This window comes from Marmota marmota, unplaced genomic scaffold (genome assembly GCF_001458135.2).
Source record: "Marmota marmota marmota unplaced genomic scaffold, marMar, whole genome shotgun sequence".
NCBI lineage: Eukaryota > Metazoa > Chordata > Mammalia > Rodentia > Sciuridae > Marmota > Marmota marmota.
Window position 1 is genome coordinate 236,493 of NW_025999900.1, and position 26,795 is coordinate 263,287.

Genomic DNA, 26,795 nt, shown 5'->3' on the forward strand with positions numbered 1-26,795 from the left:
AGTATTTAAGTAAAATTGAGACGAAAGTTAAAAGAAACAAAATATGAAATGTATACTACTATATCATCAACAAATTTATAATTTCAGCAACTTAATATAGTGCAAGGAACACAGTAATAAAAATTCTAATAAATATAAAAAATGGCTAAATGTGACTAATTTAAATAAGTAATAATACTTATATTACATTGATATTTATATGGTATTATTAAGTGATTGAAACTTTTCTAAATGTTTTATGTGCATAAACTCACCTAAATATTTACAAACCTTATGGTAATAATTATTTTCATTTTACAGATAAGGAAACTAAGAGTTACCCAAAATCTTACATATAGTATATACCCAAGTAATCAGGCTTCAGTGTCTAGTTTTAACCACAAATTTATATTGTCTCTACTTTTCAAATAAAGCATGTCTTAATTTGGGGGCTTAATTACTAAATACAGAAATAAGCACTTCCACTGAACAGTAGCAATGTTGATGCAGGAAATTCCTTAGGTCTTTTAAAATGAACCAATGATAATGTTGCCATGTACACACACATAGTTGAAAAGACAAAACATGAAGCCATGTAAAGTTTGTTTTCAGAATATGTAGTTTGTTTAGTAGGCACATTAATTAAAAAGACAAATTCATTTCAAATTGCCCTTATGAAATTTAAATCATCCCTATCTTGAAATTTAAAAAAATAAATACAGTGAATTTGGGGCATCTAAAGTTAAGAGCAAAAAGATAATAGGGAACTTTGCTATACTACAGCTACCCAGAATTTTTTTTAAATTGCCTTTACTGGTACTCTGTCCCAGGATAGTTTGGTACTAAGGAAATAAAATTACTCCAAAGTTTCAGTGTACAATTTTTAAAAATCAAACTTTAGTTTCTCATTTTACCTGATCTGATGAAATTTCTGAATCAAATACAGAAGAATCAAATAAATTCAATCTAGGTGATCTAGAAGTATAACTTGTAAGAAATGAAAATCCAGAGGACTCTTTTTGTGTTTGACCTTCAGGTACTGCATTTCTGTTACAAAGAGATTTTTAAAAAATCATCAAAATGTTAAAAATCTATCACCAAACACTGAAGATTGACCACAAGCAATGTCATGGGGGTAAAAATTAGCATAGAAGGGAAGGTAGGAAGTAGTTATTGAAGCAACCTATAAAGAAAAGATGGTTTGGGAGGAGACTAATATGGAAAATCAACTTTGGGATAATTATTATGAATATCTACTCAGAATATACTGTCAGGCACTCTTCTAGGTACTTCCATAAGCATAACTTATTCCTCATAATAACTCTATAATACAGATATTATTTCAGTCACTTTAATTTTACAGTAAAGGATTTTTAAGCGTAGAAAATATGATTTGCTCAAAAAAAATACAGTAGAGTTGAGAATTGAATTCAGCACTTCAGATTCAAAGTCCAAGCTCTTAACCCCAACATGGTCTTCAAGATCTTGAAAGTCAGTAACAAGCTGTGTCTATTTTGTTTTTAAATATATATGTTTTTTAGTTTTTGATAGACCTTTACTTTATTTATTTATCTGCAGTGCTGAGAATTGAACCCAGTGCCTCACACATACCAGGCAAGTGCATTACTGCTGAGCCCCAGCCCCAGCCCCAGCCCTAACAAGCTATGTCTGGATTAAAAGCCAGCCATTACTAAGTGTCATATCAGGGAGTTAAACAGTAAAATGATCGGGAAAAAATAGACAATACAATGTGTAACACATTGGTTAGGAGAATGGATTCTAAAACCAGAACTACCTGGGTTTAAAATCTCAACTCTAACATTGATTACTTGTATTACCTATAATTATGTTTTCTCATTTATAAAATAATGATAATAATGTACCTAAAATGTATAAGATTGTTGTGAATATTAAATAATCAATATTAAATGGTCTAAAGTGCTTATAACAGTGGCTCACAGATAGTGCTACATAAGTGTTTTTAAAATATAATAGGGGCCAGGGGAATAGCTCAACAGAAGATTAAGTACTTAGTATTCACAAGGCCTTGGAGACAATTCCAAATACCAAAAAAGAAAAAACACGTGTGTGTATGTGTGTGTGTATGAAGTGTAACAATACTTCCATAAACTATCTCTATGACCATGAATGAGTCATTTAACTTTACAGATCATAATTTTCTCATCCATGGAGAGAAGTTTTAGCATATAATCTGATATTCCTTAATAATTCTAAGATTTGAAGTTGAGTTTCACTTTAAACACGCTGTGCTTGAGTCAACAGCATAGTATTCATATATAAAACTTATTCTAACAATTTAAAATACAGAAGTAGGATATAGGTGAGATATCCCTGATAAAGTGAAATCTATCTAACATATTTTGGGAAAACCTCAGGGATCAGTATTAAGGAAGAGACTGAACTAAAGAAAATGTTTAAAGGTAGCACTATTTTCTTGAATGCAAACCATATATCTATAGTTTTCAAAGATAAATATTCATGTTAGAGATATTTATGCCTAACTAGCTTACTAAGCAGAATGGCAATTCTTGCTTCAGACACTATAACATGTGGGAAAATGACTGCTGGAACATTATTCAATGATAAGCCCACAATCTTCCAAATATGGCAGTAGCTCTTTAACATTTTAAATTTCTCCACAAAATTTAACCCTTTGGAAAATTTTAAATCTATATAGTATTGCGCTGGGTAAGTACTCAGGATCTACATCATCTTCAGCTAAACGCTGCAGGAAAAATGGGGAGGAAGACCTGTGAAACAAGAACAGCAGAACATTAATAATTCAAACAGGATGATAGGTACTTGGAAGTTCATTATGCTAGTTTTTACTTTGCATGTCTGAAATACTCTATACTAAAAAAAACTTTTTAAAGTTACAGGTATAAGTCATTTTACTATTCCTATCAATTTTATATGACTCAATGCATAATTTACTTATAATTATCAATTAAAGTCCTACATTTCAAATGAGGGAGCTTTAGGAAACTGCATTTTCTCCAAAGATTCATGTGTCTTCATAGCTTCAGGAGTTTTTAAAAATATAGGAATTTCAGGAGTTGGTGGAAAATTCTCAGGCCTTTCTTCTACTTCATCACTATTATCTTCTATTGACATTCCAAAATGTTCTGTATGTATAGACTGCAAATTCAAAGTAATAGAAAACTAAAAATGAATGTTGTCGCAGTAACAGAATGACATATATAAAAATGCACAAGACAGAAAATACCATACTAATCAATAGTCATTTCACAGATAAGTAAAATAAGAATAACTGGAAAAGTGATATTAAAATACACATTCAAACAATAATTATTTTAATTATTAATTTTTTCTTTTCTTTACAGCTCCATCTTACTCATCCCTACTTGAGAAAAGTATAACAACCAGAAAATACTGAACTTGATAAAGAATAATGTTTAGGACTGTAGTATAGATGAAGAACTGTATATACTAACTCCTTGAAAGGAAAGAGTAATTTGGGTCTGACAAAAAAATTTAAATGTACTTATTATTTGTATTTCCTTACAGAATACTACTACTATATTGTTTCTCTTATTTAAACCCTTAGTATCTAGGGTAAAGTTTAAAATATATTGTCTACATCTATCATAATTAAAGCTTCCCACTATTCAAAAATACTTTTAAGACATTTTTATGGCAATTACTGGTCTTGGACTGCCACAACAAATCATTTAATCTTACCAAATTGTAGTCTTAATATATATCAGCACTTAGTTTTTTTAAATTTTAATTTATCAGCCCTTATTAATGAAAAATTTTTGCATATTTATATATAAACTTTTTGTGGCTTTTGGTTTTTATCTTGTTCTATTTTCTTAGTGGTGCTGGGAATGTAACCCAGTGTTTTAAGCATGCTAAGCAAGCACTCTACCACTGAGCTATACCCCCAGTCCTTTTGGCTTGTTTTTTTTTTTTGTTTTGTTTTGTTTTAATTAGTTATAAATGACAGGAGAATGCATTTATGCACTTTGATATATTATATATAGATGGGACATAATTTCTCATTTTTCTGAGTGTATATGTTGTAGAATCATATTGGTCATGCATATATCTGTTTCATTCTACTATGTTTCCTATCCCCACATCCCCTCCCCTCTCCTCCCTTTACTTCCCTAAGGTAATACTATTCTTCTCTCATGTTTTTGGCCTTGTTTTTGAATCTGAAAAACAGAATCTGTAACTTCCTAGAAACCTGATTACCAACTAATAAAATCTCACATAAACAATCTTTATTGCACTAAATCCAAAATTAAAATGGACACAAAATTTTAAAATTAGAATGGTCAAATCAAACATCTGACTTACTTGTGAAGTGCATTTTGATTCTCTTAATTGTCTTACTGTCCCTTTTTCTCCACACTCAGCATCTGTTACATGAGAACAAACTGTTTTTCTTTTTGCAATTTTATTATAAAATAAAACACATTAGTTTAACCATATGAAATTGCCAATATTTAACTGTTAGTCTACCAAAATGGCAATTTCATGTTTCAATCCAATACATACAAATAAGAGAATAAAATATAATATAAACAGTTTAACAAACAAAATTATAAAGAGAACACTCATGTAACCACATCAAGTAAAGAAATAAAACATCACAAGCACTCCAAAAGGTCCTATATTCTCCATGTCCTTCTCTCAGAGGTAATCCCTATCCAGACTTTTGTGATAATTTTTTCCTAATTTGTTATATATGGTTTTATCATCTAAATAATATATCTTATTTTCCTGTTTTAAAATGTTATATCATGAAATTAAATATGTCCTATCTCTTGCTTTTGTTTACTTTTTTTGTTTGAGTAATATATGCTTGTGAGATTCATCCATTCTGTAGTACATGACATAGTTTTCTTACTGATATAAAGTATTCCATTGCACAAACAGGACATTATGTATCTATACATTCTACTGCAAATGGGTATTTAGGATGTTTCCACATTAAAACTATTACAAATAATAACATTCTTTACTGATACTATTGTATTATATACTTGTATTTCTTTAAGTATATGTCTAGAGGTGGAATTATGAGGAATAGAGAATGTGCATTTCTCAAGACCAGATGCCAACCTTTTCTAATGTAGTTGTACTAATTTCCACTGTGACAACTAGCCACCTTGGAAATCTATTCAATCTCATCAGACAAATTAGCTCTAATTTATTAAAGACAATTCCTACCAATAGTTTGAAAGTTCCTATTGTCCTGTATTCTCATCAAAACTTAATATTGTGAGACATTTTGAATTTTGCTAATTCGGTAAACATGTAATGATAACTCAATGTGGGTTTTTTTTTTTCAGTTCCATGATTTGCTGAGTATCTTCTCGTGTTTATCTGCCACAAACGTTTCTTTCTCTTTTAAAAATACCTAGTCATACAGCCACATAAATGTTTATAGCAGCACAATTCACAATAGCTAGAATGTGGAACCAACCTAGATGCCCTTCAATAGATGAATGGATTAAAAAATGTGGCATTTATACACAATGGAATATTACTCAGCACTAAAAAATAACAAGATCATGGCATTTGCAGGCAAATGGATGGCATTAGAGCAGATTATGCTAAGTGAAATTAGTCAATCCCAAAAAAACAAATGCCAAATGTCTTCTCTGATACAAGGGGGGTGACTCAAATGGGATAGAGAAGAAGAGCATGAGAAGAAGACTACCACTAAATACGGAAGAGAGGTGGGAGGGAAAAAGAGGGAGAAGGGGAGTTGCGCGGAAGATGGAAGGAGAACCTCATTGTTATACAGAATACATATATGATGTTGTAATGAGAAAAAGAAAAAAAAGTGTGTCACATTAGATTGGATAGAGAGAAAGGATGGGAGAGGAGGGGAGGAGTAAGGAGGATAGGAAGGGCAGCAGAATAGAACTGACAATATGATTGATGTATGTACATTCCATGTATGTATTCTATGTCAAAATTCATTCTGCTGTCATATATGACTAAAAAAATAAAGAAATAAAGAATTTAAAGCATAAAAAAATGATCAGGGGGCAGAAGGTGATGAGAAAATAAAATAAAATACCTAGTCATATTTTGCATATATTTCTAATTGGGTTGTCTTTTTCTTCTTTTATAAAAGTTCTGTATATACTTTCAAATTACTCTTTTGAGAGCTTTCTGTATTGCAAATATATCCTCTGGCTTGATGATGTACCTTATACTCTTTTAGGGTATCTTTTGATAAACAAAAATCTTAATTTTAATGTGGCCAAATTCATCAATTTTTCTTTTATGACTGGGCTTTTTAATTCCTGTTTAAGAGATCTTTCCCTATATTGAAGTCATGACAATATTATTCTATCTGATCTTCTGAAAGCTTTCTTGTTTTTGTCTCCTGCATTTAAATAAAAATTACTATTTTCATTACATATTAATTTCTTCAAATTTTGGGTCTAAAGATTATTGAAATAAATATTTTTATTTCAAAATAATTATATGACTTCTTGTGTATGAAGCCTCACCATATATACTCAACAACAGGTAGAGTTATGCCAGCTATATGCAGTTCCCTGCATTGTTTGATTAATTATTTGTCCTTGTTTAACACTGTTGGTTTGGTATATATAGAGAATTATAAACAGCTAGAACAGATCACCCATACAGGTAAGATAAGTTTTTATCTTAGAAGAAAGCAAGGAGACTATTCATTTATGTACAATAAACATATTGTGTTGGATCTCCTAGTAAGAGTAAGAGAAAAAGACTCTAAGTATATAATCGTTCTAAAATTCATACATTAACAGAATTTTCCTGGGATCAGAAAAAGCCATCTTTAAAACTTCAAAATAAAAGTAAATAATCCAAGAAGAAGAGAAAAAGACTTCCACATGGCATAATAAATTAAATAATTATTGTGAATTACTAGATTACCAAAATATGTATGCATGTATGCACTTAATATACAATATATACTCACGTTTATATTTATATATTCATGTATACATATATATACACATAACTATACAAACATGCATATTGAAATGTATATGGAGAGAAAGAAAAATAAATTAGTATTTTCAAAGATATGAAGTTTCAATAGCTAGCTCATTTGAGAATAATAAATTCGTGCATATATACTGTGATCTTTCTGTGACTTTATTCAAAGAAAATTGTCCAAGATAATAATATCTCAATGCAAAAATATAATAACATTATTTCTAATAGTAAAAAACAGGAAATCAAAAAGAATTCAATGTGAAAGAATGGCTAAATAATGGCATATCCACACAATGGGACATTATATAGTCATTACTAATAAAAACTAATTAATGACATGTAGAAATAACCTCAATAATTTATCATGAAGGAAAAAAGGATGCAAAATTATATACATAGTATAATTAAAATTTGGAGGGTAAAAGAACAAAACAAACATACACATAGAAAAAAAAGACTAAAAGAATATACACTGGTATGTATCATGTCCATTATTTCTGGTGGTAGTATTTTTTCATTTATATTTTTTTGTATTTCAAAATTTCTACAATAAAATACATTTATTTAATATTTAGAGGGAATACGTTTTAAAACCAGGCATGCATGGTCAATTATACAGAGATGTAAACAATCCAAATAATTCTAGTATAAAAAGCTGATGTAATTTATTACCCTTATTTATTAGGAAAAATATGAATCGCAAATACCTGTTTGTCTTTTTTCAAACCACTGATTGTTGTTTGATCGTTTCTGAGGAGTTAACAATCTAAAATGCAATGCATATAGTTTTTATATTATTTTGAATTGATATTCACAAATTTCAGAAATTAAAGTTTTTTTATTGGGGGCAGGTAGGGGGGGGATTGAAACCAGGACCTAGCAGCATGCCATGTAAGTCCTCTACCACTGAACTACATTCTCACCTCTTAAGAATTTTCTTATTTTAAAAAATTACCTGAACTGCATAAAATTTTGTGAACTTTTAATAGCAGTAACATGTGAACATTTTGAATTGTTATTCACACCAGAATCATTAAATACCTGAAAGAAAAAAAAAAAGCATTAGAACTGACTACATACGATGTGGGGAGAAACGTACACTCATACATTGCTGGTGGGACTACAAATTGGTACAGCCAATATGGAAAGCAGTATAAAGATTCCTTGGAAATCTGGGAATGGAACCATATTTGACCCAGCTATCCCTCTCCTCAGTCTATATCTAAAGGACTTAAAAACAGCATACTACAGGGACACAGCCACATCAATGTTTATAGCAGCACAATTCACAATACCTAAACTTTGGAGCCAACCTAGATGCCCCTTCAGTGGATGAATGGATTAAAAAAAAAATGTGGCATATGTACACAATGGAATTTTACTCACCATTAAAAGAGAATAAAATCATGGCATTTGTAGGTAAATGGATGGTGTTGGGGAAGATAATGCTAAGTTAAGTTAGCCAATCCCTAAAAACCAAATGCTGAATATTTTCTCTGATATAAGGAGGCTGACTCATAGTTGGGTAGGGAGGGGGAGCATGGGAGGATTAGATGAATTCTAGATAGGGAAGAAGGGTGGGAGGGAAAAGGAGGGGGGCAGGGGATTAGCAAGGACGATGGAATGTGATGGACATCATTATCCGAAGTACATGTATGAAGACTCGAATTGGGTGTCAACATACTTTATATACAAACAGAGATACGAAAAATTGTGGTATATTGTGGGAGACCAACCTTACATGTGACTGAGCCACACTCCCTGACTGGGTTCTGAGGCGCTCAGTCACAGAAATGTGGCAGAGCTTTCCCCACCCTTCTTGGGTTCGAGGGACAGTGTCTTGTGCATGGGTGTGTCTTGTTACAGCCCCATGGGTGAAGCTATGCTCACCTGTTCCTTTGTAATATAACCCCTTGCCCTGTTTAGGATACAATCTTCCATGGAAGTGTCTTGTGTGTCCCCTTCTCTTACTGTGTCCTTGGGTGTGACCTACCCAGGTGTCAGTCAACCTGCTGACAGTGGACATCATGAAGATAGACTCAGCCCCCTAAAACCTGACCCTTTGCCTCATTTGAATAGCTTCTCCTCAATAAAAGGGGTCAGCATGTGCTCTCGCTCTCTCTCTTCCTGCAGACCCTTAAGGTCAGAGAAGCCGTCACAGCAACCCCAAAGAAAAAGGTATTTGTGTCTCTTGTGTGGTTATTTTGTGCAGCCCAGTCTGCCCAGTTTAACTGGAGTAAACCCTGAGCATTTTAGTCTCGAGAACAGAAACCCAGCAATATATATGTGTAATAAGAATTGTAATGCAGAAAAAAACAAAAAACAAAGTACATGTAAAAAGGCATGAATTGAACATACTCTATATACAAAGATATGAAAAATTGTACTCTATATGTGTAATAAGAATTGTAATGCATTCCGCTGTTGTGTATTTAAAAAAATAAAATCAATAAAACTAAAAAAAAACCAATAAACATTTGCTAAAGCTATACAAGTTTCTCTAATTTCATTAGCATTTCAACCTTATTATCATCATTAGTAATATAATGCTTATATACATTAACTGAAACTACTACATATAAAACATACAAATACTGGAAAACAAATTCAAAACCCTCGATGAATTTGATGTTTATCATAAATATAATAACTATTTTTATAACAGTTAAGGTAAATCTTTTTAAAATTTATTCCCTTTATAACTAATTTAAGAAAATCTTGCCATTTCTCAATTGATGATCTGCTCTGTGTCCCTCTCTCCTCTAAAACCTTTGAAACAGAATACAGAAAAGTAAAACAACAAATTAAAAGATTGAAGCCTGAACTTTCTTTTTTACATATGAAAGAGCTAATACTTCATTTTTAACTTTAAATAAAAATTATTTTATATTAACATGTAAGCCACTGCTTTATTATGTTCATTTACAGCCTTTAATTTTCCCTAAAAATATCTGGCTTAAATGGAAAGTTTATTTCATTGTTTTTGTTATGACAGATGTTCTGTCAATTTTTGCTTTGCATAATTTGGTGCAACATGGTTTTTATGATTTCTCAATGAACTGTTCTCTTTAAAAAATATGAAATATATTTATCCTTGCTAATGTTTTTCATCTTGAACTCCATTTAATATGACATTGTTATTTCTATATGATATTGTTATATTTGCTTTTTGTTTGTATTTGCCTGATACATACTTTCCATTTTTTATTTTTAGCCTTTATTTGTAAAATTGTTTCAGCTATTTTGTTTTAATAGTATGTAACTGTATTTTTAAAATATATCCCATACAAGTATCTCTATCTTCTAATAGTGGTTTAACCCAGTCAGATTTTTATGATTATTTATCTGTTCAGAACTTTTTCCAGCATCTTGTTTGTTTTCTATCTAAATGTTAACTGTTGTTTCCATTCTGTTGACCTAATTTTTATCTTTTTTCTTCTACTTTTAAAAAATTTACACCTTTCATTTCTCTTCTGATGATTATCTTAAATATTTGACATACAAACATAAATTTACATTTTTCCAGCAATGTATAGTTAATCAGCATTTATATTTTCTCCCTACATCTACTACCCCTCCACCACCAAAAAATTAAAAACATCGGTAAACATTTATTTTCCTCATTTATCTACCTTCATCCCATATTAAAATCATCTGTAATTTTAGATTTCTATAATACATATTTAGACTTAAGTTTCATTTTAGTGTCTGTGTGTATTAATTACAAATCGGTGAAAGGACAAATATTTTTTCCATTGAGGAATTCCCTCTTCACTGTTTTCAAGGAAAAATAAAGATGTGCAATATCAGCAGTTAGTTATTTGGTTGGTGTAGTCCTTATTTTTCACAGGCATCAAGAACCACCCAGGACACGAGCCAGTTTCTCTTACCCATGGCTCCCCTACTCACTGCTTCCACCTGGAGTCAGTCATCCCATTACTGAGGCTGACCAAAGGCAAAGTAGAGAAACAAAGATGAACATGAGTTAAGTTACTTAACTCCCTCTGAAGGAGTCCAACAAATTATCCTATTGATTGTCCCTGGATCTCTATTTCGTTAACAGAATTCTCCTATGCATGTCCCAGGTTATAATTTCCTTCTTCAATCCAATCAGTGTTTCCTCTTCCAGAGATTTTTCAAGTTTTTGATTTACTAGATACAGGGCTTGGTATTTTAAAATATTTTTTCCATTATTTTGAAGGCAATGGAGCAGATTATGGTCTATATTCAGAATGTCATATTCAAATTTAAATTTTTTTAGATCCCAAAGGTTATGCTAATGGCTGATTTAATATATTTATAACACACACCTGCACACACACATCTCTGTCTCAAGTGTAGTACATTACTCTCATTTAACAAAAGCAAGTATTTAATCTATATTATTTAAAAAGAAATACCTACTTGTGGGTCTTTTTCCTTTTGTCTGAAGTCAATATTGGCAAGCTTTGACTGCTGCATAGAACTTTCTTCTTTTTTATCTAGGTTATTAAATAATACTATTTAAAATAAATTCTGAAGATAGAATCAAACATCATCTCTGACTTTTTTCTCATACTGAGGACTGAACTCAGGGCCTTATGCACACTAAGTTTGCACTCTACCACTTAGCTACAACCCTGGCCCTCATCTCCACCATTTAATCTAACCTTATCATTCAGACAATCGAGTCTATACGAATATTAAATTTAAATTTAAATACACAATTTTTAAACATCAAATCTCTTAATTTATCACTCTATATTCACTATTATAGCAATTAAATATGAAATGATAAAATGACCAACTGACAAAACTGTATCTTTAGAATCAATAACCAAAAAAGACAAAGTAATGATGGTAATGATGGAGGGGAGACAGATAATATAGTTAAACTAGTTAATCTATGCACCCTTGAATGAAATCTAATTCAAATGTCTCAATGACCAAGTCTCAAACACTATTAACACAAGTATGCTACCCATAGAAATCATACATATGACAATATAATTCCTCAAATAAAAATATATAATTATTTATATTCCTCTGACAGCTGAGCAACCCAACCAGAACACATTTTGTGTGAAAAGTTTCCTTCTCAGAGGGAAAAAATATGTAGAGAAGACATTTCTTGTTTGCTCTCCGACTCAAAGCAGTACTTTCCTGAGTCTATAAGTCTCCATTATTGTTTGTTCTTGCTCACGCCAAATGATAACTAAAATTTATTTTTATTTCTCCTTCTGTGGGTTTACCCAAACAAATAAAATTATTAAATAATAAACAATTCTGTACCTGTAACTCTTGGTTCTGAAGAATGCATCTTTTTTGGTCTTACTAATTTATGAGGTTCATAAGGAAGAAATAATTGAGTGCTTTGAGGGATTTTATTCAATACAAGCATATGCTCATCTTTTTCAAAAATTCTAAAGAGAAGAATAGATTATGTTAAATATGAGCTAAGTAAAAATTAACGTATTCTGAAGCTAGAAGGGATATTTAGATACTATGCAGTTAAAATCCTCCACTTTGCAAATAATGAAACTAGTTCCTGAGATTTTTTTTCTAAAGAGAGAGGGAGAGAGAGAGAATTTTTTTAATATTTATTTTTTAGTTTTTCGGCGGACACAACATCTTTTTTTTTTTTTTTAGAAGATTTATTTACTAAATACGGCTGATAATTTTTTTTTTAATATTTATTTATTTATTTTTTAGTTTTCTGCAGACACAACATCTTTGTATGTATGTGGTGCTGAGGATCGAACCCGGGCTGCACGCATGCCAGGCGAGCGCGCTACCGCTTGAGCCACATCCCCAGCCCCACAACATCTTTTGTTTGTATGTGGTGCTAAGGATCAAACCCGGGCCGCACGCATGCCAGGCGAGCACGCTACTGCTTGAGCCACATCCCCAGCCCCAGTTCCAGAGATTTTTAACAGACTTTTGTACAATATTATTAAATTACTTGGTAATAGTGCCAGAGCTAAAACACCTTTCCTGATTAAGTCCAGTAGTCTTCTCAGTATGTCACAATTTTATTTTTAAGACATAATCATTCTTTTTGTTTTGGTACTAGAAATTGAACCAAGGGACACCTAGCAACTGAGCCATATCCCCAGGCCTTTTTATATTTTGAGACAGAGTCTCATTCAGTTGCTTAGGGCCTTCTTAAGTTGCTGAGGCTTCAAACTTGCAAGCCTCCTGCCTCAGCCTCCCAAGTCACTGGGATTACAGATTTGCATCAATGCATCCAGCAAACATAGTCATTTTTAACGACTTTTCAAACATATCAAAAACATCTTAAACCAAAAGTCTAACCATAAAAGTAACATTTTAGATTTCAGAGTACTTTAAACTTTAAAAAGACTGATTTGGAAACAAATCAAATCAACTACCATGAATACAGAAATCATTAAAACAGTAGTACATCATAAGTGGGTCTTCTAAGTTTTTTACTGAAAGATAATTTCATTGACTTCTTCCTAAATCAATGAAGTAGAATAAATGCTATCAAAATACACTGATTCTACCTTATCAATTTAGGATACATGCCAAGTTCCCCAGTACCGAACTTTACATATACCATAGTTTTCCCTATACATACATAGACAAATTTAACACCTTTTCCATCTTAACTAAGTAAGCACTTATTACACATTGTAGCTTTTTTTCCTCCTGTGGTGGATTTAACCCAGGAGTACTTAATCACTGAGCTACATTTCCATTCCTTTTTATTTATTTTTTAAATTTTGAGACAAGTTATCTCTAAGCTGCTTAGGGCCTAAGTTGCTGAGGCTGGTTTCCAACTTGCAATCCTCCTGTCTTAGTCTCCCAAGGCATGCACCCCCACGCTCAGCTGTGGCCTAACTTTTGCAGTGTGAGGTATGATAGCAAAACTACATAAATTTCTTTTTCCTTTTTCACAATTTCATGGACAGATAAATCTAATCATAGATCTTGGCATCCTAAGCATATAACTGTTTTTTTTTCCCTTATGTTAAGAACTTTCACCTTTTCACTTAAATAAAGCATTTTACAGCTTCTATTCGACATATCCAAATTGCCAGCATCATTAATCTTTGACTTTGGGGTCATTTTTAAGTAAAATAAGGGTTACTTGAACACCAGCACCATGATAATATAACATTCAATGGGATAATTGAAATGGCCACTAAGTAACTAACAGGCAGGTCATGTATACATTTTAGACATACTGAACAAAGTGATGATTCATATCCCAGGTACGATAGAGTACAATGGCATGAAATTTCATCAGACTATTCAGAACAGCATGCAATTTAATTGTTTATTTCCAGAATTTTCTATCTAATATTTCTGTATCATGGTTGACTACAGATAATTGAAATCATGGAAAGCAAAACCATGGATAAGGGGGTGCTACTGTATACACTGAGTAAAAAATGACTAAATATTTATATAAGTTCCTCTTAATATACAGAATTTTATGTTAAAACATTGTTGGCAAAGCAAAATTCTGTATCTTTGCCTAGTTTTTTCAATCAATTTCATCATAAAACTAAATACATACTGCCATAGATACGATATGTGGGAGTGCAACATGTTGGGGAGGAGGTCAAGCAAATAACAGATCCAAGGAAGTGGGTTCAAGGAAATAAACTCGAGAAGTGTGTGTTGAAAAATCAACACAAAGGCAATGGAGACTGAGGAATGGAAATTTAGAATGAAAAAAGGGCACAGGCAAAAAGAAAAAAAATAGAAAGTAGATCAGAAACAGCAAGAGTAACACATCTATTTTTCTGTAAGAGAAAAATTAATGACTTTTTCTTCATGCCTCCACCACTAAGGTCTATTTTATCAAAAAACAGGACAAAAAAACAAGGAAACATATGACATCATGGATTAAGTCACAATTATAGGCTCATCTACACTCTCCATGATAAAGAAAGAACTAAACAAGTTGGTGACAAGGTGATAAAAAGGTGGACTGTGTATCAGATGTGCTGTTGCTACCCTCTCTCCCTCTACAATTATAATATCCTCAGCCTCACTAAAGCATACTAAATAATAATAGTTCATAACATTTAAATTAATATTTTTTAAAATATTTTATTTTTTAGTTATAGTTGGATACAATATCTTTTTTTAATTTATTTATTTTTATGTGGTGCTGAGGATCGAGCCCAGGGCCCCACACGTGCTAGGTGAGCGCTCCACCACTGAGCCACAACTCCAACCCCTTAAATTAATATTTTTCATAAGAAATTAATAGAAGATATCCTGCATGACAAAGGTGTAGAAAACATACATTGGAGAAAAGATAGCCTCTTCAACACATGATGCTAGGAAAACTGGAAATCATATATAGCAAAATGAAATTAAATCCCTCTATCTCATCATGTACAAAACTCAACTCAAAATGGATCAAGGACCTAGGAATTAGACCAGAGACCCTGTGCCTAATAGAAGGAAAAGTAGGCCCAAATATTCATCATGTCAGATTAGGTCCTGACTTCCTTGATCAGATTCCTAAAGCACAAGAAATAAAATCAAGAATCAATAAATGGAATGGATTCAAACTAAAAAGCTTCTTCTCATGAGTGGGAGAACATCTTTACTAGACACACATCATATAGAGCACTAACTTCCAGGATATATAAAAAAACTTAACACAAAAAAAAAAAAAAAAAAAAAAAAAAAAAACAAATAACCCAATCAACAAACGGGCTATGAAACTGAATAGACACTTCTCAGAAGAAGATATACAACCCATCAACAAATATATGAAAAAATATTCAACATCTCTAGTAATTAGCAAAATGCAAATCAAAACTACTCTAAGATTTCATCTCACTCCATTCTGAATGGCAATTATCAAGTATACAAGCAACAATAAATGCTGGCGAGGATGTGGGGAAAAAGTACGCTGAAAATTGGTGCAATCACTCTGGAAAGCAATATGGAGATTCCTCAGAGAACTACGAATGGAATCACCATTTGACCCAGCTATCCCACTGCTCTGTCTATACCCAAAGGACTTAAGATCAGCATACTATAGTGACACAGCCACATCAATTTTTATAGCAGCTCAATTCACAACAGCAAAACTGTCTGACCTAGATACCCTTCAATAGATGAACAGATAAAGAAACTGTGGTATATATACACAATGAAATATTACTCAGTATTGAAAGAGAATAAAATTCTGGTATTTGCAGGTAAATGGATGGAGTTGGAGAATATCATGCTAAGCAAAGTAAGCCAATCCCAAAAAACCAAAGGCTGAATGTTTTCTCTGATAAGTGGATGCTGATCCATAATGAGGGGAGGGGGCATGGAAAGAATGAAGGAACTTTGGATTGGGCAAAGGGGAGGGAGGGAAGGAGAACAGGAATGGGGATAGGAAAGATGGTGGAATGAGGACATTATTACCCTAGGTACATATATGACTGCACAAATGGTGTGACTCTACATCATGTACAACCAGAGAAATGAAAAGTTGTGCTCCATTTGTGTACAATGAAACGAAATGCATTCTGCTGTCATGTATAACTAATCAGAACAACAACAAAAAAGAGGATAGAATACAGAATCAAACTTTTAGATGCAGAATCTCTGGTCACATAAAATTCAATTTTAAAATTTACCTATACCTTTCTTTCAATTCCTTTCTCTTTTCTGTACTTTTTTTCTTTTCTTCAAGAGTTTCTGAAAGATTCTTGGTTTCATAAAGTCTTGCAATCAGCTAAAAGAAAAATGGGAAAGGAAAATGAAATAATTACCTGCAAAGAAGAATGTTTTATCTTAATTAATGAATATGATTTTTTTTCTGTAGAATCACAAGATTTGTATTTTTGGCAGAATTTATTATCTTCTATTGAAAGTCATTAAGAGTTACATCAATATTAAATTACACCCCTTTAACTTTTCCTTACTACTAAATTTTCAATCATAAATATCAATAAATTTCCATTTTTTAAAAGAATAATTATAAGCAAAATAGACATTGAATATTTACATAGGGACATAGTTATCACATATTTTAAAGGAAATAGCATCCATTTTTCTCTCATTATTAAAATTATATTGCTGGGGGGGCTGGGGTTGTGGCTCAGTGGTAGAGTGCTCGCGTAGCATGCATAAGGCACTGGGTTCGATCCTCAGGACCACATAAAAAAATAAAATAAAGTTATTGTGTCCACCTAAAACTAACAAATAAATATTTAGAAAAAAAATAAAATTATATTGCTGTTATTTTGTACCTTATAACTATGAATGATCACTATAAAATCTAATTTTCAAAAAATTTACAAAATTTAATTTTCAATTTTTTCTCAAAATTTATAAAATGATTTTGGTGAGTTCTTGTATCTATGTGAATCAAAGCCACAATTCAATGGATGACACTAAAAATATTCAATAAAACCTTAAAAGCTTAACTGTTTCTAGACTGGCTTCCTAAAAATTATAAACTACAGTTGTAAATTTTGCAAGATTAAATTATTTAAACTATTTACTATCTTGTTCACCTTTTTGAAAACACTGTTACTTTTTCAATGCTTTTAAATTCCTGTTACAGGGCCAGAGGTATTAGGCACCAGTGGATCAAACCCAGAGCCTAGTATGCATGAGGCCCTGGGTTTAACCTACTGCACCACAAGTCAATAAGTAAATTCCTCTTAACCTACACCTTAATCCTTCCTCAGGCCCTCCCAAAGCCAACCTATTCCCCCAAATTCAGAGTTAAATAAATTCCACACCTGAAATACATTTTGGCTTCAAAGTGATCTGAAGCTTATCAATTGGCCTTTGTCCACATTGAGGCTATCTTAACAGCTCTTCTAAGGTGTCAACTAACACACTATTATACATTAATACATATTTTAGAAACAATAACAAAATATATACCTTGTTTAATGAATTAACTTCCATTTCTGCTTCATCTGCTTCTTTCTTCAATTCAGATGAACTTTTGGTAAAACTGTTGGCATGTTTCAGGATATCTTGTGTTTTACATCTCAGATTAACTCTTTTTATGTTAAGGAACTATGCTGTGCAAGTAAACCTTGCATTTAAAATAAATGTACTATGTCAGAAATAGTTAATATTGTATATGTCATTTATATGTGTGGTATATATAAGCAATAAGCACTTTTAATAACAGTATCTGAAACAGGTAAGATTAATATAAATATTTGGCAGACTAATGAAGATAAGTTAGTATTGATCTATATTAATTTAAAAGTAACATCCATCAAAAATATTTATTAGAATATTTTCATTCAGTTAAATATTTTCACAAGGTGTTATCTGTTTTTTTTTAAAACTAAGTTCACTGTGTCATTGGGATGACTAATAAAATATAATAAATTCAGGTCCCAATTTAACTTTTTATGCTTCCATCATGTATTATTCCAAAGTCAACATTAAAAATCCACCCAATTTCCCTTTTCTTGCCTTATAAGGTTGATCAATGTACCCTGTAAAACTGAGAACTTTCATCTGGACATTCTGTTTAGAGAGGATTTAGACTCAATTTCAAGTAGAAAATTTATCTATTAATAGACATCCTACATGGTTATTAATTAACACAATTACCTAAGTTCCTTTATTATCTATCTAGAATTTAGAAATGAATAGAAGAATAACAGTGAACAAGAACTCTAGAGAAATTTTATCAGAACTTCCTATCCTGCCTTAAAAATATGTGACTTATATGCTAGAACAAACATTTCAGGTGAATATTATTTATAAAGCTATGTTATTACCAAAAGTCTCAGTTTAAATTTTTAGAAATAGATATTTAAATCCTAATCTTTAATTCTTCCTACTTCCATCTACCTCTTCTTGTTTGTCATGCAACTTTACATCTCATCCCAACTCATATCCAACTCCCTTATACTTTCTGTACTTCACTTACCAACTAAATTCTGCCCTTTCCCACTAAGAAGTTAATGCATAAACAACAAATGTTCATAAAAATATAATAGGCTCAAACCAAAACATGAAGGATAAAAAGCAGCAGAGGAGATAAAAGAATGGTTTAGGATGAAACAGAAAGGAAGCAAGGTAGAATACAGGGATAAAGAAGACTTAGTACAAACATAGGAGTTATAATCTGATAGAAAAGCATATAAAGGATTGTGGAGGTTGAAAGAGGATTAAAGTTTCAAGTTCATCATCAAGAAAGATCTCTCTGACAAACAGTTGAGACTTAGACCAATTAAGAATTACTTAAGCATCTATTACAGTGATACTGTATTAGAATTCTTTATTTGTCTTTCTCCTCTACTAAACTGTGAGCTCCTTGCAAGAGAGCTTTGTAATTTCTTCAGTACTGCCTGACACAAGATAAGTACCCAATGAATTTTTAAATATTTGTGAATAATTGTTGACTCACTTCCTTACCACCATAATAATAAGAAATAATTAATCAATTTAATCAGAACTTCTTTGATAAGACAAAGCAAGATGACATTTTCATTAGTTTGATTGTTGATATGCCACTTTAAAGCCAAATACACATACTATTTTATTCCCCTTAAAATTACTTGCTTTTGATCACATGTACATGAGAACTAATCCCAAAAGACCTTAAAGTGACCTTTAAAATCTGAATTAAACACAAAAACAAATCTATGAGGCTCTCACCAGGAAAACAAAATAATAATTAAAATACAGAAACAATACTTATCTAATAAAATTATAAATAGAAATACTATTGTGGATACATGTGTAATGTCCACTTGGTAAGTGATGGAAAGGGTGCAGGCACTGAAAAAAAGTCATAGTTGAGACTGATTTATTATATTCTTCTCAGTACAAAGATATAATAATTAAAGCAACATATTACAGAAAGGTTAATACCTAGAAATTCCATAAGAATAGTTTCATTCATTTTTAGTTGTTCAGAACATGCCAACACTCTGTTTTGAATTTCTTCATGTTCTCTTTTCTTCTCATAATATTCACGTGAAAAGGGTGTTTCTGAATATTTTAGTTGGTATTGCTTCAAAACTTCTTTATACTGACATACATAATCATGATACATTTTTCTGTTAAAAATGAAAGAAATGATGTAGAATAGATCTAAAAACCTAATAAATATCACTTGTTAAAGTCTCCTAAATTAAGTATAAAAAGCAATTCAAACATCTATTTGTCTGTATTTCCCTCATTATTGTCTGTCCTTCAACTTTCTTTAACCCCAAGACACTTCTCAGCTACACTTTTTTTATTCCTCACCTGGTTAATCCTCTTCAATTTAACTTCCACTTCCACCAGTATAATGACATTATTCTTTCCATGGTCATCAATGATCTAAATTGTCTAATCAAATGATCTCTTTTTCATGTTCATCCTAACTGACATTGGAGAACTGGGTTCTTTTAGTCACACCTTTTTTTTTCCACATTTTTTATTGGTGCATTACAGTTGTACATAATGATGGGATTTGTTGTTACATATTCATTCATGCACAGGATATAACAATATAATTTGGCCAATATCAGTTATACCTTCTTAAATATCTATGCTCCCTGGGTTCTGACCTCTGTAACTATGCCTTTTAAATCTCCTTTAATTTTCTTCAGCTAAAACTATTACATGAAGTCACGTTCTATGTGTTAAAACTCTGGGTTCATAATCATTCATGTATACCCCATAAGTATTCTTATGAAGAATTTGAGCCGTTTGGAGGAACTCTTCTATATCAACTCAACTAATAATGGGTGACCATCTATTTAGGCACAAGTCGTAAGTGAGGCATTATTCTTACAAAAGAATATTAAGACTTCTTTCTTATTTGACCCATACAGACAAAGGAGTTGATTACTACTGCCTATGTGCCAAAACTTTGTGATGGGGTGGGGGAGAAGATACTGAGGATTGAATCTAGAGCCTTGCATGTTAAGCAAGTGCTCTACCACTGAGCTACATCCCCCGGCTGCCTATGTGCCAAATCTAATCCATCCTCTGTTGTCTGTGAACTAAGAATGTTTTTTAAATTATTGAAAAAAACTCAAAAGAATACTCTATGACATAATAAAATTATATGAAGTTCAAATTTCACTGTCCAATAAGGTTTTATTGGATCATATCTCATTTATTTATATATGGCCTAAAGCCATCTTGTACCACACAGAAGAGTTGAGCTACAATACTTACTATCTGGTATTTTACAAAAAATGTTTGCCAATCCTGATCTATAACACTGAAAGTACTCAATACAGTTCTTCACAGAAAATATACCCTCAGCCTCAGTGTTAGGGACTGCACCGAGAGCCTCACTCATTGAGCTATACAGCCCCAGTCCTACAGAAAATATATTCCTGAATCCTCTTTTTACCAAATTCTGGTTTCAAAAATAATATTCATAGTAAACTTTTTGAAAATATATAGTCCTTATATTCCTCAAGATTTTATTTCTTGGATCAAGAAATTTCTTAAAAGATGCTATAATGATTGTTCTCCTTAGCAGAGAATAGGAGCAAGTATTCTTAAAACTTCTGGTTTAATAAGTAATGATTAATAAGTACTGGGTCAACAAGTCTGAATTTTAAGAATGGTCTAATTTTTTAGTATTGCTAAACTCTGTCCCCTTTAGCAAGATAAAGCAGTTGAGCCCCAAATAAGTTCCTATTCTTTTAAATGTATATTTATTAATTAAGACCCCACTTATATAATAACTTGAGAAAATGGTCCAGGGAGAAGAGAAATACCATTGAAAAATTAGGCCTTGGTCATCTGTTTCATATGAGATCAGTATATCATATTCCATCCTGTTCATATTATATAGTCATATCCACTTCTAACATCTTCCATATAGAAACTTTGGCAGAACACAGCATAGCTAAGTCATGATTCAGAAAGTCATTATTATCTAATTTATTCGAGCAGTACTAGTCTTCAGGAATGCTCAGGACAAGAATGGGAGATCAGAAATAAGTAGCTAGTGTCCCTACTTCCTTCCTACTTCCTCAGTACTGATTGTTGAAATGAAGGAAATTATATACTTTTATGAATATGTCAAAATAAATACCACTATTATGTATAACTTAATGCATTAATAAAAACATTAAAACGGGGACTTTTTTGAAAGAATTTACTGAAAATATTACCACACTCCCCAGTTTCCCCTTTATGAAGACCCAGAAGAGAAATTTCTCTCAAGTCTCGGGAAAAACTTCATAACTTATCCTAAGCAAGTAAACTGCTAAGGATTAAAACCAGGGCCTTGAGCATTCTAGGAAAATGTTCTACCATTGAGTCACACCCCCAGCCTCTAATTGAATTTTTTTTAAATGAATACTCTGATCATATTTCTTGATCAATGCCTTGACTACTAAGAATTTCAAAGCCTAATCTGTACTTTTAACAAACAATATTTGGGACCACATGTAGCCTTGATTTTCTTTAAACACTGTGGTATTTTTATACAAATATCTCAAATTCTTTTGGGATTGAAGCAGGATCTATAAATGACAACCTAATAGTCTCCTTCATCTTTTCCACCCTCTGTCTACTCTTTGGATGATGGCATACTTTTGGCTTTCTCCACTTTGCTCCATATATTTTCCTGAGAAACCTCATCTATATACAAGATTTCTAATGCCATTAAGTCCCAATCTTTAACTTTAATTCTAACCTAAGACTTAACTTTGAAAATAATGGATTATAGATTTTACATTGGTAGTTATTTTAGGAGGGTTTTTTGTTTGATATTGGGGACTGAAATCAAGGGTGCTTTACCACTGAGCTTTATCCCCGGCATTATTTATTTATTTATTATTTTTTATTTTTGAGACAGTATCTTGCTAAGTTGCTTAGGGTCTCACTAAGTTGCTACAGCTGCCCTTGAACTTGTGATCCTCCTATCTCAACCTTCAACTTGTTAGGATTATAGGTATGCACCACAAGGCCTTCAATATATGTGTTTCTTAAGTAAAATGTAAAAACTGATAAGTGTTCTCCTCAAATCACTTCAGTTTTTAAAATTAGGAAAAAATTTAATGCTATACATATCATGTTCAAAGTCTCTAACCTTGTTTTATTACATTCATTAATTACAATTAATCCCTAAGATGATGTGATTTTACATGTAGTAAAATAAATTCACATAACTACTGGTATTTCTCCATTAGAATATAACCACTTTACTAAATTAGCAATCTGAAAAACTGAAATTTGACACAAAATACCTTTAAAAAACCAATACCTCAAATTTTTCAAAATGTTTATTCTACAAATAATTATCCTCCTAAATGTTTGCCTACACTGTTTAGTCATAAATACCATTAATTGAAGAACTTTGCTATAAATGCTGCTGATAGATAAATGGTTTGTATCTAAGGCAATATCTCAACATATTCAAGCTTTTACAACAAATGTGGAGACCATCAATGATTCAGTCCAAGATATCACATTTACTTAAAAAAATATTCCCTCAGAATACACACTTTCTAAATTTTTCAGTTAACATTCTTACATAGCATGTTCCAGTAATACTAATTTATAGAACTGATACACTTAAGTTAATATAAATACTGTACTTGTCTTTTTCAATGGTTTCTTGATAAATAGTAAATTGGTCCTGCATATAATCTTCATGTTTATGAAAAACATCACATGTTGGCTTCCAGCTATGGAAAAAAGTTATAGTTGTAATTAGCATTTCAGAATGATAAACAAATAAAAAAATTGGCAGAGATAATAAAAAATGAACAAAATCATTTAAAGAGAAATGAATGTGTCTACCTAGAGAAAACAAGTTTACATCAAGAAAACATTCCCTATGCCACAATGAAATCTACTACTCTGCATAATTAATATGAACCAATTTTTAAAATAATAAATACAACAGTATAAAAAAGAAAAAATTGCATATCCTATCCCCATCACTATCAATATCCACACACTCATATGCTCAAATATTAATATTCATTAATTTTTACATAAAATTTGTTTTTGAGATATGACAGGGAAAGAAGCAAATATAGCATGGCTGAATTACGTATTGCTATGATATTCCATTACACACCCTATAACACTTCATCAGCCCTTCTTTCTCATCATATTTCTAAGGTCTTGGCCAAGAAATTCTTTTTAGTTAGCACTTGGATTAGGGTTAAAGAGTCTTTTTTCTTCCTCTGACACACTGTTATGCCCTCCTAAGTTACAAAGAAAGAAACTAGGCCAAAATAGACTATCAAATCAGATAGAATAAAATGAATATTCACCTTATATATTTTTGTTTTATTATATAACTTGAAAACTATTACCAATACAAAAAAACTAAAATTACTATATATACCATGGCAGCTTCCATTCTAAGTATTATTTGAATATTTCCTCTATTTTCATTTTTTTTCCATATTCAAAAAGTACATATGGCCATTTGGAAGCACAGAAGAGTATATATAAGAAACTCACTATCATACATATTCTCAATATTAAATAACTACTATGATTTTAAAATTGTTTCGAGATTTTGCTACAATTATATATTTTAACATTACTGAGATCATATTCACATAAAATTAATCCTTCTTTATCACTTACTGAAATTATACTTAAATATTTGTCTTAATTTCTTTTCTTTCACTTTTTTTTTTTTTATGGTGCTGGGGATTGAACCCAGGGGCCTTGTGCATTCCAGGTGAGCACTCTACCAACTGAGCTATATCCCCAACCCCTTAATTTCTGATACTTAAAATATATTCCCCAAAAGGAAATTTGAAGGTCTAAGATTATACATGCATATATTCTGAGTATTTAAAAATTCCATAAGAAACATGCTTACTGAGAAGATATTCACTATAAGCTTTTCAATGTGCATCCTTTGAGGTTTTTCTTAGCTATAGATATATTATCATGCATTGGGTTCATATTATGAATAATGATGCATAAACTGCTTTATTCAATTTGCAATATACTATTAACATTTTCCCATGTCAAACATACACCTATGTCATGATTTTAGTGGCTGCCTAGTGTTCAGTCATATGGATATACCAAAATTCATTTAACCAGTCCCCTTATGTTGAACATTTAGAGTTACTTCCAATGTTTTCCTATAATAAAAATGGTTGAAGTAGAAGTCACACAATTCAATGGCAAGAAAAGAAATAACTTGATTAGAAATTGGACAAAAGACCTGGAGAGACATTTCTCAAAAGAAGTCTTTTATCTTGAAAAGTTTTAGGTTGGATTCCCTTATACAAACTAAGATCTTAAGCCAGAGTGTAGCTCAGTGGTACTTGTCTATCATGTATCAAGGTAGCACTTGCCTATCATGCATAAGGCCCTGGATTTGATTCCCAGAACCTCATAAAGAAAAACACTAAGATCTTGAAAAGTCAAAAAATGGAAATTATTTCAGTCTAACAGGACTTACATAGACTACACTAAAATTCTTTATTTATACTAACTATATCTAAATTAGTGAAATCTCATAATTCAGCACTTAGGGCAATGGTAGAGAACATGCTTAGCATGTACAAGGAAGACCCTGAGTTCAACCCCCAATACCAAAAAACCAAACCAAAACAAAACAAAATAAGCAATGGTGTCTTCAACTATAAACCTAGAAATCTTGAATAAAAAAAGTCAAATGACAATTACTGAAGGTTCATTTCTTTCAAATACTCACTTACTACAGTTGTCTTTGATTTCATTACTATGTTTACAGTAATGAGCAATTTCCTCATCTGTTGTATTTATACTTTCATGTATCTTACAAATAGTTGATTTGTTTTCTTTTATGTCTTCAAAGCATTCTAAAAGAGGAAATGTTTATTTTCTTAAGGTAGAAATTATAAATTCAAAATAAACAAATACAGTAAGAAAAAACAGTTTATGGCAACTTACCTAAAAAGAAGACAGCCAGAAAGGAGAGGAAGTGAGGCTTGAGAAGGGAAGGCTCCTGTACTAAAAAGTAGAAAACCACAGCCCCCCAGAAACTAAGGAGGATTTGTATTTGCAATTGAAGAATGTCCCCTGGGGTAGATTAGGTGACACTTAAGGTCAATTCATCTTATGATGCTATAAATTCATGCAAATGTTTACTCATTAATTATATTAACATAAGGATTTTGTTATTGACAAATACATAATTTCTATCAATTAATTATTAAATACACCATCAACTAACTTATTTACCAATGATTTAAGATAAACTTAGTTCTTGAAAATATTAAACAATTTCATAATACTTTATTTTTTGATTGTAGAAAAAAATAACCAAATTCAATCTTTCTGTGACAATTAAGAAGTTGATAGTTATATTTTTAGAACTAAAATATTTAAAACATTATATTTATTTAATTTGCCCAGCCACTTCACTTATATTTACTAGCCAATTCACTTATTTCAGAACTATTATTCCTGAAAATATGGCATCAATCCTGGTTCCTAATTTTTGATGATTTCTTTAAAGAGAAACATTTCACTCAAATATTTGAAGTAACCTTGTTATTTGAGAAATATAACATTTTTTAAACTGCACCTTAGGGGTCATTGCTGCTTAAAGCAAAATTCTTCACAAAATAATTAAATGCAGAATACACAAAATTACTGAAAAACAATAGGTGAATCACAACTATTTTGCCTAGGCTAAAAAGCTCATTATTAGTAGAGAATTTCCACAAGAGTTACAATGCCAACTACAAGTTGCCCTAAACAGGGCAATTATATATTATGCTATATGTTATAAAAAAATTAAGACAAAAACATCTTTAACATGCAAAACTACTTACTATTAATTCTTTGAATCATGTCTTCTTTAGTACTTATATCTTGCTCATACTGGAAAACTAAAACAATTCTCTTGTGACTTTACTTCATTGTTAAAATGTCGAATAATAATA

At 31.4% G+C, this 26,795-nt stretch overlaps 1 protein-coding gene across 4 annotated transcripts in view; it reads right to left on the reverse strand.

The window, feature by feature from the left end:
* The window catches only part of CUNH14orf39 (chromosome unknown C14orf39 homolog), a 36,331-nt gene that overhangs the window by 8,475 nt on the left and 1,061 nt on the right, over nucleotides 1-26,795 (reverse strand). For 2 of the 4 annotated variants that reach the window (XM_048798450.1, XM_048798449.1), the window contains 14 exons: nucleotides 26,685-26,741; nucleotides 25,580-25,706; nucleotides 23,481-23,570; nucleotides 19,798-19,985; nucleotides 19,662-19,704; nucleotides 17,839-17,959; nucleotides 16,584-16,675; nucleotides 12,247-12,377; nucleotides 11,380-11,456; nucleotides 7,931-8,016; nucleotides 7,683-7,741; nucleotides 4,327-4,388; nucleotides 2,960-3,138; nucleotides 894-1,026 (listed from right to left, as the gene is read on the reverse strand). In XM_048798450.1, coding sequence (XP_048654407.1) covers nucleotides 894-1,026; nucleotides 2,960-3,138; nucleotides 4,327-4,388; nucleotides 7,683-7,741; nucleotides 7,931-8,016; nucleotides 11,380-11,456; nucleotides 12,247-12,377; nucleotides 16,584-16,675; nucleotides 17,839-17,959; nucleotides 19,662-19,704; nucleotides 19,798-19,985; nucleotides 23,481-23,570; nucleotides 25,580-25,706; nucleotides 26,685-26,741 — 1,445 coding nt within the window. Of the gene's footprint in view, nucleotides 1-893; nucleotides 2,751-2,959; nucleotides 3,139-4,326; nucleotides 4,389-7,682; nucleotides 7,742-7,930; nucleotides 8,017-11,379; nucleotides 11,457-12,246; nucleotides 12,378-16,583; nucleotides 16,676-17,838; nucleotides 17,960-19,661; nucleotides 19,705-19,797; nucleotides 19,986-23,480; nucleotides 23,571-25,579; nucleotides 25,707-25,797; nucleotides 26,742-26,795 lie in introns of those variants that run through there. The other 2 variants (XM_048798452.1, XM_048798451.1) reach the window with 2 other exon arrangements.